The sequence below is a fragment of the Vulpes lagopus genome, chromosome 15 (assembly GCF_018345385.1).
Source record: "Vulpes lagopus strain Blue_001 chromosome 15, ASM1834538v1, whole genome shotgun sequence".
Taxonomy (NCBI): Eukaryota; Metazoa; Chordata; class Mammalia; order Carnivora; family Canidae; genus Vulpes; species Vulpes lagopus.
In genome coordinates, this window is record NC_054838.1 from 27,505,837 (window position 1) to 27,520,547 (window position 14,711).

Genomic DNA, 14,711 nt, shown 5'->3' on the forward strand with positions numbered 1-14,711 from the left:
TTTGGCCTTCGGCACTTCCTTAGCTCCTTGTCTTTGACATACTGAGCCATTTCCATTAATGTCTTATAGAAGGTAGAAACTGAATGAGTAGCTATTATAGAAAGTGATGAGAGAAGTAAATTTCATCCATGGAATCCATTCTTGTTTCCAGACCATTCCATAAAACATTTTTATAGGAATAGAGGTCATTTTTTTCTAACACTGAAAATTTTTATTCTTTAAGAGTTGTTGAAGACTTGGTAGCATTTCTTTGGAGATTATCTTGAATTTTTAATAGATCAAATTAAACTGGTCATTGTATTGTGCTATTCTGGGTAGGTATGCCCTAGAGCAAATCATGGTGTATACTGCTTATTCACCCTTTGTTTTCAGGTTGGTGAACTCAAGAATACCAGGGACTACCTTCAAGAAGGCTAAAGGAAATGTTCTAAGAGGAGTGTGTACAAGGGAAACAGATTGTTTGGCCTAGTCATAGTAGGGGGAGTAATTTTAGTCTGATTGCATGAGTCCTTCTTGCTAGGCTGCTAGGTATGGTTGCACAAGTTGTGTACCCTACAACCATACATAGCAGTCTGCTTTTTTCTTTTCAATTCACTGTCTCCTTAGTCACTGCCAGTGTGGCACCTCAGAGGTCTGGCTCATTATTCCCATGGACAACTCTGGTTTTGATACTTGTTTGTAATAAAAGTTAACTTTTCCCCTGACTTTTTTATGCAGTAAAGGAAAAATTGGAATCTAAACCAAGACAACCCACTATTGACTTGAGTCAAATGGCAGTGCCTATTCAGATGACCCAGGAAAAGAGACATTCTCCTGAGAGTCCATCCATTGCTGTGGTAGAGTCAGAACTAGTTGCTGAATACATCACTACTGGTAGGTGTCCTTCTAAAAAGTAGTATTAAGGTAGGAGAGCTACGTTTTTGGATTTGATGGGATGATTATTTGGGGGAGAATATAGTTTTTATATTTGTAAATCTTTTCCAGTTTGCTCTGAGAGCAAATTCACATTGTCCTTGGGACTTATACCCTGTCTTTAATGACAAGGGGGAAAAAAATAAATGAGTTGTTGCAAACTGCAAGTAATAAAGAATTGCAAGTTGGCCATAAATGATGTCTGTGAATATAGAGTGACAGTTGTAGAGAATAAATATTTTGATGCATCGAATTTTTTTTAGTTTTAGGGGAGGGGAGGTAGGTCAAGGGAGAAGGTAGGTATAAAACCCAATACCTTTTTTAATGCAAAGAAAAAAAATGTGGAAAACTTGAAATCTATGTAAATACTTAGGAGTTCTGGTGGAAAGCAAATTATTTGTTTAAAATGGCCTGGCAGCGAAACTTTAATGCGATTTTGGATGGCATAGATAGAAAAGTGGAGCAGGAAGGATAATATTCTTTCTCTCATATTCTGATGAGACCACACCTGGAATACTGCTTTCCGGCATGGACACTGCATTACCTTGAGATTTGAAATAGTTCAGAGGATAGTAATGTGAGTTAATATTAATATTAATGTGGGTTAGGAGAGATGACTTACTTAAGAGGCAGTATGTCAAGAACACCTGTTTTAAGTTTTCTTAAGCAGTGATTAAAAGAGAACATAAAATTACATATATTTAAAGGATATAAATACCAAAGCAGAAAAGGAAGTATTTGGTATCATTTTAGGAAATATTTTAGATTAATGGGTTAAAATTGCCAGAAGGGAAAATCCAGTTAAAGACTATGGAAAGCCATGTAGTATCTTTCTTTAGAGATAGTTAGCAGAAAGCTAAATAAAGCAGAGAGCAGTATATTGGGGAAATCAGTATTAACCTCTGGGGATAGACTACATTATCAAATGGTAAATAGAGGAAAAGACCTATGATTTCTTCCCTTACTTATCCTTTTCAGAGCGGACTGATGAGGGGACAGAGGTTGCTTTTCCCCTTCTAGGTAAGTGGTGTGCATCCATTTGTAGTATAACTGAAGGTAAAAAATTGTTGTTTTGGGGGGAACCACTTAAATGGATGCGCTCTACTCTGATCTGGTAGAGGAAAGGTAAGCTCCAGTCAGTGAAAAGGAGACTCCTTTTGCAAGATAGTGGGATTCTTTCTCAGAAATAAGCAGTTTGACATTGGAAAAAATAAGAACTGTTAAAGAAATAAGTGACTTTTATGCTGTTAATAATGGCCCAGTTGAGGTCACTTCAACTGTTTTCTAAATATTCACTCTGTGACCTCCTTCCATAATCTCCTCCCCATCATATCCTCAGCCACATTAAGCATTTTCTTTGACTTCAGACCCAGCTTTTTGATCTCTTGTATTATCCTGCAGTAGATGTTAGTTTTCTCTGACTTTCCTGCACACTGGGTAATTACTAAGAAGAGATTTATAGTATCTTGAATGAGGATTATTCTTAAATGATTTTAGTTGATTTTCTATTAAATCCATTTCTTAATAAAAAGTTTAATGTCCTAATTATGAAAATTAGTAGGGCAGCAGAAATGTTCCATATAATCTGATAATTTCATGAAAAATTATCTTTATTGTTTATTTTCCAAATATTCATTTCTGATGATGCTTCTGTCAGTAAAAAAAACTTCATTAATTTGCTTGTTTAATTTTAATATTAGTATGATTTGTTTTTTCTCCTACTCAGTCACCTTATAAATTATTTCAGTAGTTTTAATATAAACACTGACTCCCTTTTTTTCAGTTTGGTTGAACACATATGAAAGATTTCATTTAACTCTTATTTAAAATATGCATATAAAACATACTATGAAATGCAGTCTGTAGTAAATTTATACCAGTGATATTGCCTATAGATTATAGGCAGTGTCTTATATCACATGTAGGCATATGTAAAAGAACAATAGAAAAACTGTGTGAATATAGACAGGATGAGTTATAAAAATAAATAAAGCTTATTTATATTTCACTGGATAGTTGTAGGTCTGTACTTATAATACCTAAGTGGTACTCTGACATTGATTTCTGTAGTGATCATCTTATCCATGGACATTTCACTATGATTTTTCTGAATATGGAACTACTTGAAATTGAATCAAAATATTTGAGCATTAGAATCATGAATTATTAAGATAATTTTTATATTCTCGAAATCCTTAGCTAATTTTACAGAGTAGTTTTACTCTGTTCTTGATTCAGTAAGCTCGTTTCCCAGTAACCATAAGCATTTTTAAGACTGTAGAATAAGAAGTGGTGAGTGTTTTACTGTTTAAAAAGTTGAAGTTGAGGCTGGTAAAAGAGACTTTGGCATCAATGTAGATGTATAATTTTACATATATGCATCAATATAAATATCTAGTGCATTCCTTTGGACTTTTGTAGCAAAAGAATAAGAAATTGGGGTGGTTTTCATATTTCACTATATTCTTACCCATTTATGTCAGATGAGCTAAATTTCTGATTTTTCTGTTCTTTTGTTTACTTTATAAGAGTTAGCAATTTAAGGACCATTTTCAGTCTGTTACTTCATTTGATCCTCTTCTAGAAAAAAATTTTTTATTATCTCATTTAAAAAAAATCAAGCAAACAAAAATAAAACCTCCCAGTTTAGAGACTAATAGAATTTAAATGACCTCTTTAAATTCCCCTAACTGGTTGGTGGCAGAGTGGGACAAAATCCAGGTATAACTCTTGATCCAAAAAAAAAAAAACCCCCCAAAAAACTCTTGATCCAGTTTTTTGTGCAGTATCATCTTGACCTCTTACATCTTTAGGAGCTATAAGGCTGCAAGACAGTGTCACTTCATGTAAAAGAATGAATGCTTCTGGGTTTTGTATTGCATTTGGAACTGGAACCAAAAAATTAAAGTATTATCTTAGTATCCTTAAAGATTTTAGTCTGGGATTTGATTACTGAAATTCGTTATTGTTTTGTTACCTTAATGGGGTAAAGGTCATTGAAGAAATTAAGCACCATTTCATGGTGCTTCCACATTTCTCATCTCATCCTTATAATAGCTCTGTTATTCCCGTTTTACAGATGAGAATACAGAGTCTCAGAGAAGATAAGTGACTTTCTCAGAGTCACACAGCTTATAGATGGGCAGACTCTGGTCTTCTGCCTCCTAGTTCACAGTACCACATTTCCTCTCTGTGATGCAATCTCACAGACATTTGTTTAAAATGACTACTGGTTACAGATGCTGTGGTGATTTCTGGAGAAATATCATCACCTCCTCTATTTTCAGTCAGCCATCGCTCCCAGCCCCAACAGCCCTCCCAGCCCCAGCGGACCCTGCTCCAGCATGTGGCTCAGTCACAGACTGCAACACAGACTTCAGTGGTGGTGAAGTCCATCCCGGCATCTTCCCCTGGAGCAATCACCCACATTATGCAGCAGGTTGTATCTCTTCTTTTTCTCCCTACCTTCTGTAACTGCCTCCTTCTCTAAATAAGGTTTAGTTTCATCTAAGAGAGGAAATAACTGAATTGAAGAGCTGTTTATGTAGTTCTTTCATATGTGAGGACTGAGTAGAGGAAATGAATTGAGAGTCTTAACACTAAAAAGTAATTAAGAAACAGTATTCTTGGATCTTCTGTAAACTTGGAACATTTCAAAAGGATGGGGCTATCTAGATCAATCTATGACTTCAGAATTGGTCACTGTTTCTATATATTTTGTTGCTACAGAAGTATTTGTTACTGAGGTGAAATTTTTAAATGAAATAGAAGTTGGCTTGTTAGCTGTTTGTTGCTGGGCTTTTTGCTTTTATAATGCATTCTCATGGGAAATATTATAAGTAGGTATAAATATCTCACTTCTTTTACTATATATGTCCAATTAAGAAGGAAGAGACTCAGTGAGAAAGGAGAATGAGTTAATACAAACCAGAAAATCTGGTACCAGGGGCAATGAGGAAAAGAAAAGAATATGTTGATAAGCTGATTTTTGTGTCAGATACTGTGCTTTGAGCTTTACATTAATTTGTTTAATTCTCCCTATGATCTACAAGGTGGGTATATTATCCCTCTTACAAATGAGGAAACTCATGCACACAGAAGTTAAGTAAATTATTCTGGGTGGCAGAACCAGGATTTAAATCCAAAGCATCCTGCCTCTATACAAAGTGATATCATAGGTGCCAGATGAAAGCATGACTTATCATTAGTTGTCACATAAATCACCATCGTTTGACTGGTAGCAGTTAATCCTGATGGTAAGCAAACTAACCTGAATGGCAATAAAGAAATTGTTGAATTACAAATCTATATGTGCAAGGTCATTATGAGATGAGGAGGGTTTCAGTTGAATCTCCAAGTTTTAAAGTTTAGAATGAGGGAATATCATGACAAGGAAGCGGGAAGGATGGGGTTGGGTTTATTTTATGTCACTGAGGGAAGCTAGGTAGCCAGAGGTTTAGCTAGGAATTCTATCTCAGCTTGGATGCTGGTAGGTCCTGAGATTGAGCTTTCTCAAGACACCCAGAGAAGTCAAACAGGCTGGCCCTAACCATGTCACTCAAGATCGATGCCTCCTCCCAACACTGGAACAGTCTCCCTTCCCAGGGACGGGAGTGTTCTTGTACCCTCCCCTAGTCTCCTTCCCTCCTGGCAGCCAAGTCTCTGGGATACTGTTGCACAGTGGGCCCAGAATTATGATCAAATGGGCGAGGAAAACTAGTGCAGACGGTTGTTCACACAGGCCTTGGTGAAGCCTGATAATCATTTCCACTCTAGTAGAGAGGCCCTCTGTGGGGATCCGGATGAGTTTATCCCTCAGATACCAGCTCTTCCCTTCTGGGCAGCATTGGACATAGACATGGCCAGAGTGGCCTTCTCTGAACATTGGCTTTTCCCTGGACACCTCATTCCTGGGTTGCAGCATTCTTTTCTTTGGACAGGTGAACATCTCTGATGACCAGGTGAGAGAGCTGTGTCCTGAGCCAGAGAGCCTAGCCTCTTCTTTTCCTGTGTTGGGCTGTGCTTGCAGGGCAGCCTTATTCCTCCTACCTATAAATTCTGGGCCCTCTAGGACTTTTCTTATAGCAGTGAGTAGATTAGTAGATTAGTGAGTAGATTAGTTTTTCTAGTACTTAATCTCCAAGAATTGAAATTATAAGAGTCTCAATCTAAGGGACGCTTTAGATTTAGAAAACTTGAGATTTCTTGGTCTTTTTAGTCTCTTCCTTCTGAAAAATTTTGAATAAATCTCATAACCAGGTCTTTTCCAGTTTGAGGAAAATGTAGCAATGTAGGTGTTTTTTCTTATTTCATTCTTACTTTGTGCCTTTTTTACTTAGGCATTAAGCAGTCACACTGCTTTTACCAAACACAGCGAGGAACTTGGAACTGAGGAGGGCGAGGTTGAAGAGATGGACACTTTAGACCCTCAGACAGGTCTGTTTTACCGATCTGCCCTGACTCAGTCACAGTCAGCTAAGCAGCAGAAACTTAGCCAGCCCCAGCTGGAACAGACTCAGCTGCAAGTGAAAACTCTGCAGTGCTTCCAGACTAAACAGAAGCAGACCATCCACCTGCAGGCAGACCAGCTCCAGCACAAACTCCCGCAAATGCCCCAGCTTTCCATCAGGCATCAAAAACTCACCCCTCTCCAGCAAGAACAAGCACAGCCCAAGCCAGATGTACAGCACACACAGCATCCCATGGTGGCCAAAGACAGGCAGCTTCCTACCTTAATGGCACAGCCCCCGCAAACTGTAGTACAGGTGCTCGCAGTGAAAACCACGCAGCAGCTCCCTAAACTGCAGCAGGCTCCGAACCAACCAAAAATCTACGTGCAACCCCAAACCCCCCAGAGCCAAATGCCGCTCCCAGCCTCATCAGAGAAACAGCCGGCAAGCCAGGTAACGGAATATTGGTAGCATGCAAAGTTAAACTTCTCTGTTCACGGAAAAAATGAGAACATCACGACCTGATCGTGATTAGCAGTGCTTTCTCCTGGCAAGAGGAAACTCAAAAGCCTCATTTATTCTGGTATTACTTTACCCCATCAGAAGGTGTCATTAGGGAAGAAATGCACGCATTAACATAGGAAGAAAAAAAAAAAGCATAGCACTCAGAACTTGATTTTCTAGGCAGTTTTTAACAAAATCACTTCAGCATTGATCAGCAGTGCATAGAAGCAAGATCCCTAAGTTATTTGTAACTTTTAGATATAAAATATTTTTTCCATGCTTGTAAACTCTCATATTGTGGCAGTAATGCTAAGTAAATTACAGTCTTTTAAAAAGCTTCATTGAACATCTTCCTTCGTAGTTTACATCATCTAGTTAATAAATTTGCCTTCTAGATTTATCTTCTAGATTGCAGAGGAATTATCTGGATATCCAAAAGAAAAATATTAGGGAAAACCAGTGGCTTTGGAGTGATGTATATGTATGTATGTGTATATTATAAATACATATATAGAGAATATATTTGTATAGATGCATTTTAAAGCAAAAAATTGAAAATCCTTTTTATTTTTAAAAACTGAAGATATGAATAATTTGAGAACGGGTTGAAGGTATACTGTGTGGGGATATACATCCCAAAGGAAAACAAGGCTGCTGTGACTTTTTTTCCCTTTACTGCTACGAACCTTGGCTGGCTAGACAAAGGTTCTTTTTACCCCTCCTTTTTCCCTAGGTTTCTTAAAAATAACCAGATACTTTCCCATCCAGCCCTCTTTTAAAACACCAAGCTTCATTCAGAATGTCTTCCTAGTATACAGCACAAATGTTTCTTTTGCCATATTATCTGGGGTGTTTGATAGATTTTCTCAGAGATGTAGCTGTAACACACACAACCCCAATTTGTTTTCAGGTGGAGCAGCCAATTATAACCCAAGGATCCTCTGTTACAAAGATAACTTTTGAGGGGCGCCAGCCTCCCACAGTTACAAAGATAACTGGTGGCAGTTCTGTGCCTAAGCTGACATCACCAGTTACAAGCATATCTCCCATTCAGGCCTCTGAGAAGACAGCAGTGTCAGACATTTTGAAAATGTCTTTGATGGAAGCTCAGATTGATACAAATGTAGAGCATATGGTAGTGGATCCCCCAAAGAAGGCTCTTGCCACTAGTATGCTCACTGGTGAAGCAGGATCATTACCCTCCGCCCACGTGGTGGTGGCAGGGATGGCGAATTCCACTCCCCAGCAACAGAAATGTAGAGAGTCCTGTTCAAGTCCATCTGCTGTTGGCCCTCCCTTAACGACAAGGAAAATCGATGCACCAGGAGTGCCTACGACAGGCCAGTTCATGCGTATTCAGAATGTAGGCCAAAAGAAAGCTGAAGAGAGCCCAGCAGAAATTATCATCCAGGTAAGAATTGGAAGGAACATGAAATGCATTGGGCATCTTTGGGGTTGTGGGTTTGGCATGATTGGGGATGTCATAGGAAGAGTCAATCCAAGATGACAAAAGACAGCAATTATTTTTGAGATGGCATTTGACAGATTTGGTTTACACCTATTACAAATATACACATTTATATTTTCTGGAAGAGAATCTTAGAAAATTGGTGGATGATATCACACAGCACCCCTTAGAGGCAATTAAGGGCCCTGAGCCCAAAAACCAGCTTGATTTATAGATGCAAGACATGCTTGCCAATGTTAACTCAGTAAGTCAACCCAGAAAATCAGCAACTTGTTGGGGTCAAACTCCCTGGTCTTTGCTCAAAAACTCCTGGGATATAACTGGATTATACTTTTATTTCAAGTTAATTTCAGGGACCCTTTCTTTGGAAAAACACAGTTCTTTATCTTGATCCAGATTTATGGTTTTCAGGACACTTTAACCTTAATTAACTACAGTGTCTGGAGAAACATGTTTTAAGAAAATGTTCTAGGGACACCTGGGTGGCTCAGCGGTTGAGCGTCTGCCTTCAGCCCAGGGCGTGATCCTGGAGTCCTGGGATCGAGTCCCACATCGGGCTCCCTGCCTGCCTCTCCCTCTGCCCATGTCTCTGCCTCTCTCTGTGTCTCTCATGAATAAATAAATAAAATCTTAAAAAAAAAGAAAAAAGAAAATGTTTCTACATAATTTAATTTTATATTTAATTTGGGATTAACCATAAAGCTTTGCTTTTTATTTCAATCATTGTTGAAAAATCTTGTTTATGGTTACTGTCCTGCCTTGGTAAGTACAGGCTAGTGAACATAATGAATTATTCATTGGCAGTAGATCTTCTATGCCTCACATTCCCTTCATTCTAAAACTCATCTGTCATCATGCATAATAATAGATCAAGACTACAGAATTATGGAGTCCAGACCAGCCTTTAGAAGTTGTGTTTTACTTTTCTTTCTCCTTGCGATGTATCGGGTTTTTTTCTTGACACTTGTCTTTTTTTTTTTCTTTTTTGGCTAAGCTGATAGATGGCTTGGAACATTATCAGCTCTTGTTAGCTCTTGTTAGTTAATGGAGAATTTGGATTCATTGAAATGTGGATAATCTAAGATTTACCATAGATTCATTGTTGTGTGACTTGGAAGTTTCTGTGGTAAACTTTCCTTTTACCCTGATGCCAGGCTATGAGAGAATGCAAATTAACCAATATTCATCCAAGTACGATATAAATAAGTGTGGAAAAAATGTTTAAAGGCAAATAAAACTGACCATTGGATTATTAAATGATTTGTTCCTCTCTGTAAAAACAATTGTTAGCAAATTAGGTAATTCTTGACAGAGGGATTTGTGTTTTTTTTTTTTTTTTTTTACCCCCTAAAGAAGTGGAAAAGGAATGGGTTCCTAGCTTTGCTGTTCACTGTGTGACTTTGGGCAGGGCCGTTTAACCTCACTATGCCTTAGTTTCCTCATCAGTAAAAATGGGAATAAGGAATGCCTACTTTATGTGATTGATGGGAGGATTACACAAAATTGAGATGAAGCACCTAGCACAGTACCTGGCTCTTAATGATTGCCCAATAAATGGTAGCTATTACCATTTTACTAAAATTTTCTGTGGCTCCTGATGGTTTAAATTGGTAAAATTAAATACCAATAATTTGGGATAACTTATTTGGAAATTATTTTCTGCACTTTATGTACAGGGCTGAAAAGTACTTTGCTTCATATATCAAGGGTAGTATCTAACGAGTAGGCTCTCTACAGAACTCAGAACTAACTTTCAGTGTATACCATATGCTAGGTGGCCATGTCAGAGGGAAGGGCTTTGTGATGGTTAGGAACTGAGCTTTTGTTGTCAGAAACACCCGGATTTAAGTTTCACCTGTACATCTCCTTCCCAGCATTGTGGTTTGGCGCAGCAGAGTTCACCTCTGTATCTCCATTTCATAGGGAATGAAATGCCTCAAAGGGTTGTTTTAAGGATTTTGTGGGAAACTGTATGGAATGCAGTCAGTTAAGTGTTTGACACAGAAGAACACTCAATAAACATAGCTCCTGTTACTATTATCATCATGAATATGTTGTTAGGATATTTTCAGATCTTACTAGTTACGCTTAGCTTTGACTGGAAGTACTTGGAAGTACTGATATAACAGATTCAGTAAAATAGTATGAGGATGAATGAAAGAAGCCTGCAGAAGTGCTTTTGATTCCTTGAAAAATATTTTATAAGAATTCAGCATGTTTAATAATAAATGCTTTGAATGAAAAGCATTGTTCTTTGTAGGCAGACAATCTGCATTTCATTCATTTGTTTGTTCATTCATTCATTCATACCACATGTATTATTTAACCTCTGTGTTCTAGGCACTGTGCTAGATGCAGAGACCAGAGTAAATAAGACAATATATCTTCTATTCTGAAGGGGTCTATATATGTGGAACTCATAGAATTTTAGAACCTTGTGGATCTTTTAGAGTATATCTTCTCTAATTTTATGTGAGATGAAAGCTCAATGAGGTAAAGTGACTTATTCAGAGGTCCACAGCAAGTCTGAGCCAGAGCTGAACTAAAATCCAAGTCTCCTGACTCCACCTGTTTCTTCACGGTGATGAACTATATGGAAGAGTGAGAGGAAAACAAATAACAGAAAACTCCACTACCCTAGATTCAGTGTCCTGGCATCTTGCAACATTTTCTTGATAGTATTAAAATTATATTTATATCCTCCCCCTAGTAGAAGATTGTTTTGATCAGGTATATTTCCTAATATTCAACTTTGCCCTGGGACTTTTAATGTTAAAGATAGGTTCATTCATTTGGCAAATGTTTATTGAGCATCTGATGCGTGACAGGCCCTGTTCAGAGCTCTATGCATCAAGTAATGAAAAAAGATATTCAAGATCTGTGCTGTAGTATATACTCTCATGGAGCTTACATTCTAAGGGTAAGAAAAAAAATAACAAACATGATAAATGCAACCAAGAAGTAACAATATAATAGTAGTAGGGATGGGATCTACCCAGTGATCCAGTTTCATACTCATAGAAGGAAGGCTTCTCAAAGCCTTTTACCCTAAGTTTTTGAGCTAAGATGCAAGTGATAGGATGGAACCAACCATGCAGAGCTATGGAGAAAAAGTATTACAGGAAGAGGGGAAGAACAACTGCAAAGGTCCAAGGTATAAGTGAGTTTGACATAAACCTGGAGTCATGGTAAGGAGTTTGATTTTATAGCAAATACGATAGGAAACAGTTGTAGAACTTGAAGCAGGGGTATGATGTGAACTGATAGACCTTTTTAAAAGGTGTCTGATAAAGATGAGAAAGAAGAACCTGACAAGGCAATATGGCCATAATATGTGTTTGCCTGCTGGTATTTTTATTATTTAAAAGACAGTTTTGCCTTTTGTCTACTCAAGAAAGAGTATTAGTATTGACCCAAATAAATAACTTCCCGTTTGAGCTACCAAATGGTTACTGAAGGTTACTGAAAGGTTCAAAATATATTGTGGTGTCAGCAAATTAACCATTTATCTTACAGATAATAATGGGTGAAGTCTGACTACATTTACCTTTAAAATTTGCTTAATGATCAAAGGAAAATGTCCTTTAAAGCCTCTCTCTCTCTTGAATTAGGCACAGACTTCAGCCTCCTCTATTAGAAGAGGTGCCATCAGAAAGTGGAAAGATCATTTTAAGTTGTAGAACTTGGACTTGAATCCTGGTACTTTAACTTTGACCAGTTGTGTGACCTTGAATAAGTCACTCTCTTAGTTTCCTCATTTGTAAGATGGGAATAATACTTTTCTTAAGAGTGTTATGGGGATTTAGTAGAACATTATGTGTTAAAGCACCTAGCACAGTGCCTGGCATGTAGTAGTTGTCCGATAAATGTCAGTTTTCTTGTTTCCTTCCTTAGTGTTGGGGGAATCCTTTCGTGTTTCTTTTTCTTACCATAAAGCCCTTTTCCGTGTCTTCTCTTCCAGGCCATTCCCCAGTATGCTATTCCTTGTCACTCCAGTTCCAACGTGGTTGTAGAGCCCAGTGGGCTTCTTGAGCTAAACAACTTCACTAGCCAGCAGTTGGATGATGATGAGACCGCAATGGAGCAAGACATTGACAGTAGCACAGAGGATGGAACCGAGCCCAGCCCCTCTCAGAGTTCTGCTGAACGGTCCTAAGTGTTTTGGAAATAGGAGTGCACTTTAAAACCTACTTGGTTACCAAGTGTCCAGGGAAGCCCTTGATTTTTGATGTCTAATGAGAGCACTTTGCCCAGGCTTAGGCTGTGGACCCCAAAATAGCAGTGTTTCAACAAGAATTGCTGCAGGAGCAGCATTTTAAAACAAGATAAAACTCACAGGGGAATGTACTTTTTTTAAAAAAAGGAAAAGAAAAAAAAAAAGAAAAAGAAAAAGATGCACATCTACAAGTGACAGAAGACCTGACATTCTTTCTCTGTTGGACCACACCTGATGGAAAAGTTTGTCATGCAGTGGAAAGAGACTTTTCCTGTGAATGTTCCTCAACTGGTTTCTACTGAGCAAAACACCATCAGAGAAGGAGAATGTGAATAGTTTGTATTTTGAAAAGGTGTGTCAGGAACAGTTTTTTAAAAAACCTTTTATGTTTTTTGAAAATCCTTGGAAGTGTTGAATTGGTTAACATTTTACATTTGCTCAGTTTATAGTTTATAAAATAACTAGAAAAATACTGGCATTAAAGAATCCTTGTTAGATGGTGGAAATCAGATCCCTAACCAGTGGGAAGTGCTTTTTGGGTGGCTTGTACATTCTCACCAATTGTATGCTAATTTATTGTGTTGTTGTTTCTTTGTGCTCCAGGCAGCACACTTGCCTTCTATTTATTTAAATGTAAACATTTCAAAGCAGGCCATATTCTTTCTGACAGATTTCCTGTAAATCAGGATTGCCTGCCCTTTCCACCTCCCACCCCTCCCCACTCCTTTAAGAAAACTTAAGAGAAAATGTTTCATTGTGAAGGAGAGGAAAAGAAACATTTTCTGGCCCAAAGGAAATGTTCAGCTATGTTTAGGAAAAATTATTCATATGATGCTATCTTAACATTGAAATTGCACATTCGTGTTGGACTGAGACTTTGAAAATAACTTTTACATGCTTTTGTTTAACCCCCTTTGAAATGTATAAAAAATTCATTTACAGTTCTAAATGTAATGTTTTTAAGCATTCTGCCTTTTTAGGACACAGTTTGTTTTAAGCAATATGTTTGGGTCTTGTGATCACTGTCTGTCACAAGTAGAGTGAGGGGTAAGAGGGTGGGAGGGTAACGGTCAGTTTTGACAAGTTGTGGCAAAGGAAGCAATTCTTTTCATTTTTTAAAAAAATGTAAATAGAAAAGTTTTTAACGGTTTTATATAGATTTCACTATAAATAAGCATTTTAAGACTGACAAATGTTGAACTGTACATACATATATCAGCATAACTGCCCAATTTTTTGGTGCTGAAGTACTGTAAGTAGATTTCATCAACAGTCTCCTAATTTTTGCATCTATCTAGAAAAAAAACTGTGATACTATAGTTATTAAGTTCCCACTAGAGTGACACTGAAAATTTAAACACAAGCATTCATAAGATGCACTGACCTCTGGTAGTCGCCATCATTTCTCCTGAACGATAACGACTTACCCATAGATGGGGCTGTTGGGTTTTATTATTGTACAAATTCATGTTTAAAAGACTTTGTGATTGTTTCTAGTTAAGTAACTTTTTAACCTCTCCAGTCCTAGGCTTCTTTGAGAATCTGATTACACTATGAACTCTCCCCCGGAAGACACACATGCCAATACACATGTTAGATTTTGGGTATAATCTTAGGGGTCTGTAGGCCCCTAAGCCTAACCACATATTCAAGGTTAAGCCCTCTGTTATGGTCAGTCCATTACTTACAGATGTAAGTTTTTATAAAATAAAATATCTTTAAACATTCATGGGTCAGGTAACAAGAACATACTTGAATAAAGTTATTATGTTCTACTTCTACATATTCTGGCAGCATGGCATACCTGTGTCCCTTCGAGAATTTAGCCTTAATCTGTTTTCAGCAACTGGAATGGCAGATGAAACTTCCACCATCTACACTTTTAAAAATTAGTGTGTATATATTAACAAATTACAAAGTGAGGGATTTAACATTTATTTTTCTTTCAAAGGTATAGATTTCAAGGAGAGCATGAATTCTTTTGTTTATTCAACAAACGTTAAACATCTTGTACGCGTCAGGTACTGTTCTAAGCACCAGGGATTCCACAGTAAATAAACAGAAAATTCTACCCTTATGGAGTTTACAAACAGAGCTTCCTGCTGATGGAATGGATACCAGGGCTGAAGGAAGGAGGAAACAGGAGTGACTCTTAGGTTTT

General features: G+C 37.6%; 1 protein-coding gene across 10 annotated transcripts in view; it reads left to right on the plus strand.

Moving 5' to 3' along the window:
• The window catches only part of EMSY (EMSY transcriptional repressor, BRCA2 interacting), a 92,699-nt gene extending 78,363 nt beyond the window's left edge, over positions 1 to 14,336 (plus strand). For 5 of the 10 annotated variants that reach the window (XM_041730165.1, XM_041730159.1, XM_041730167.1 and 2 more), the window contains 6 exons: positions 718 to 873; positions 1,891 to 1,932; positions 4,152 to 4,351; positions 6,252 to 6,815; positions 7,777 to 8,277; positions 12,296 to 14,336. In XM_041730165.1, coding sequence (XP_041586099.1) covers positions 718 to 873; positions 1,891 to 1,932; positions 4,152 to 4,351; positions 6,252 to 6,815; positions 7,777 to 8,277; positions 12,296 to 12,490 — 1,658 coding nt within the window. In that variant the 3' untranslated portion in view covers positions 12,491 to 14,336. The remainder of the gene's footprint in view (positions 1 to 717; positions 874 to 1,890; positions 1,933 to 4,151; positions 4,352 to 6,251; positions 6,816 to 7,776; positions 8,278 to 12,295) is intronic. The other 5 variants (XM_041730161.1, XM_041730162.1, XM_041730163.1 and 2 more) reach the window with 3 other exon arrangements.
• Positions 14,337 to 14,711: the final 375 nt, after the last annotated feature.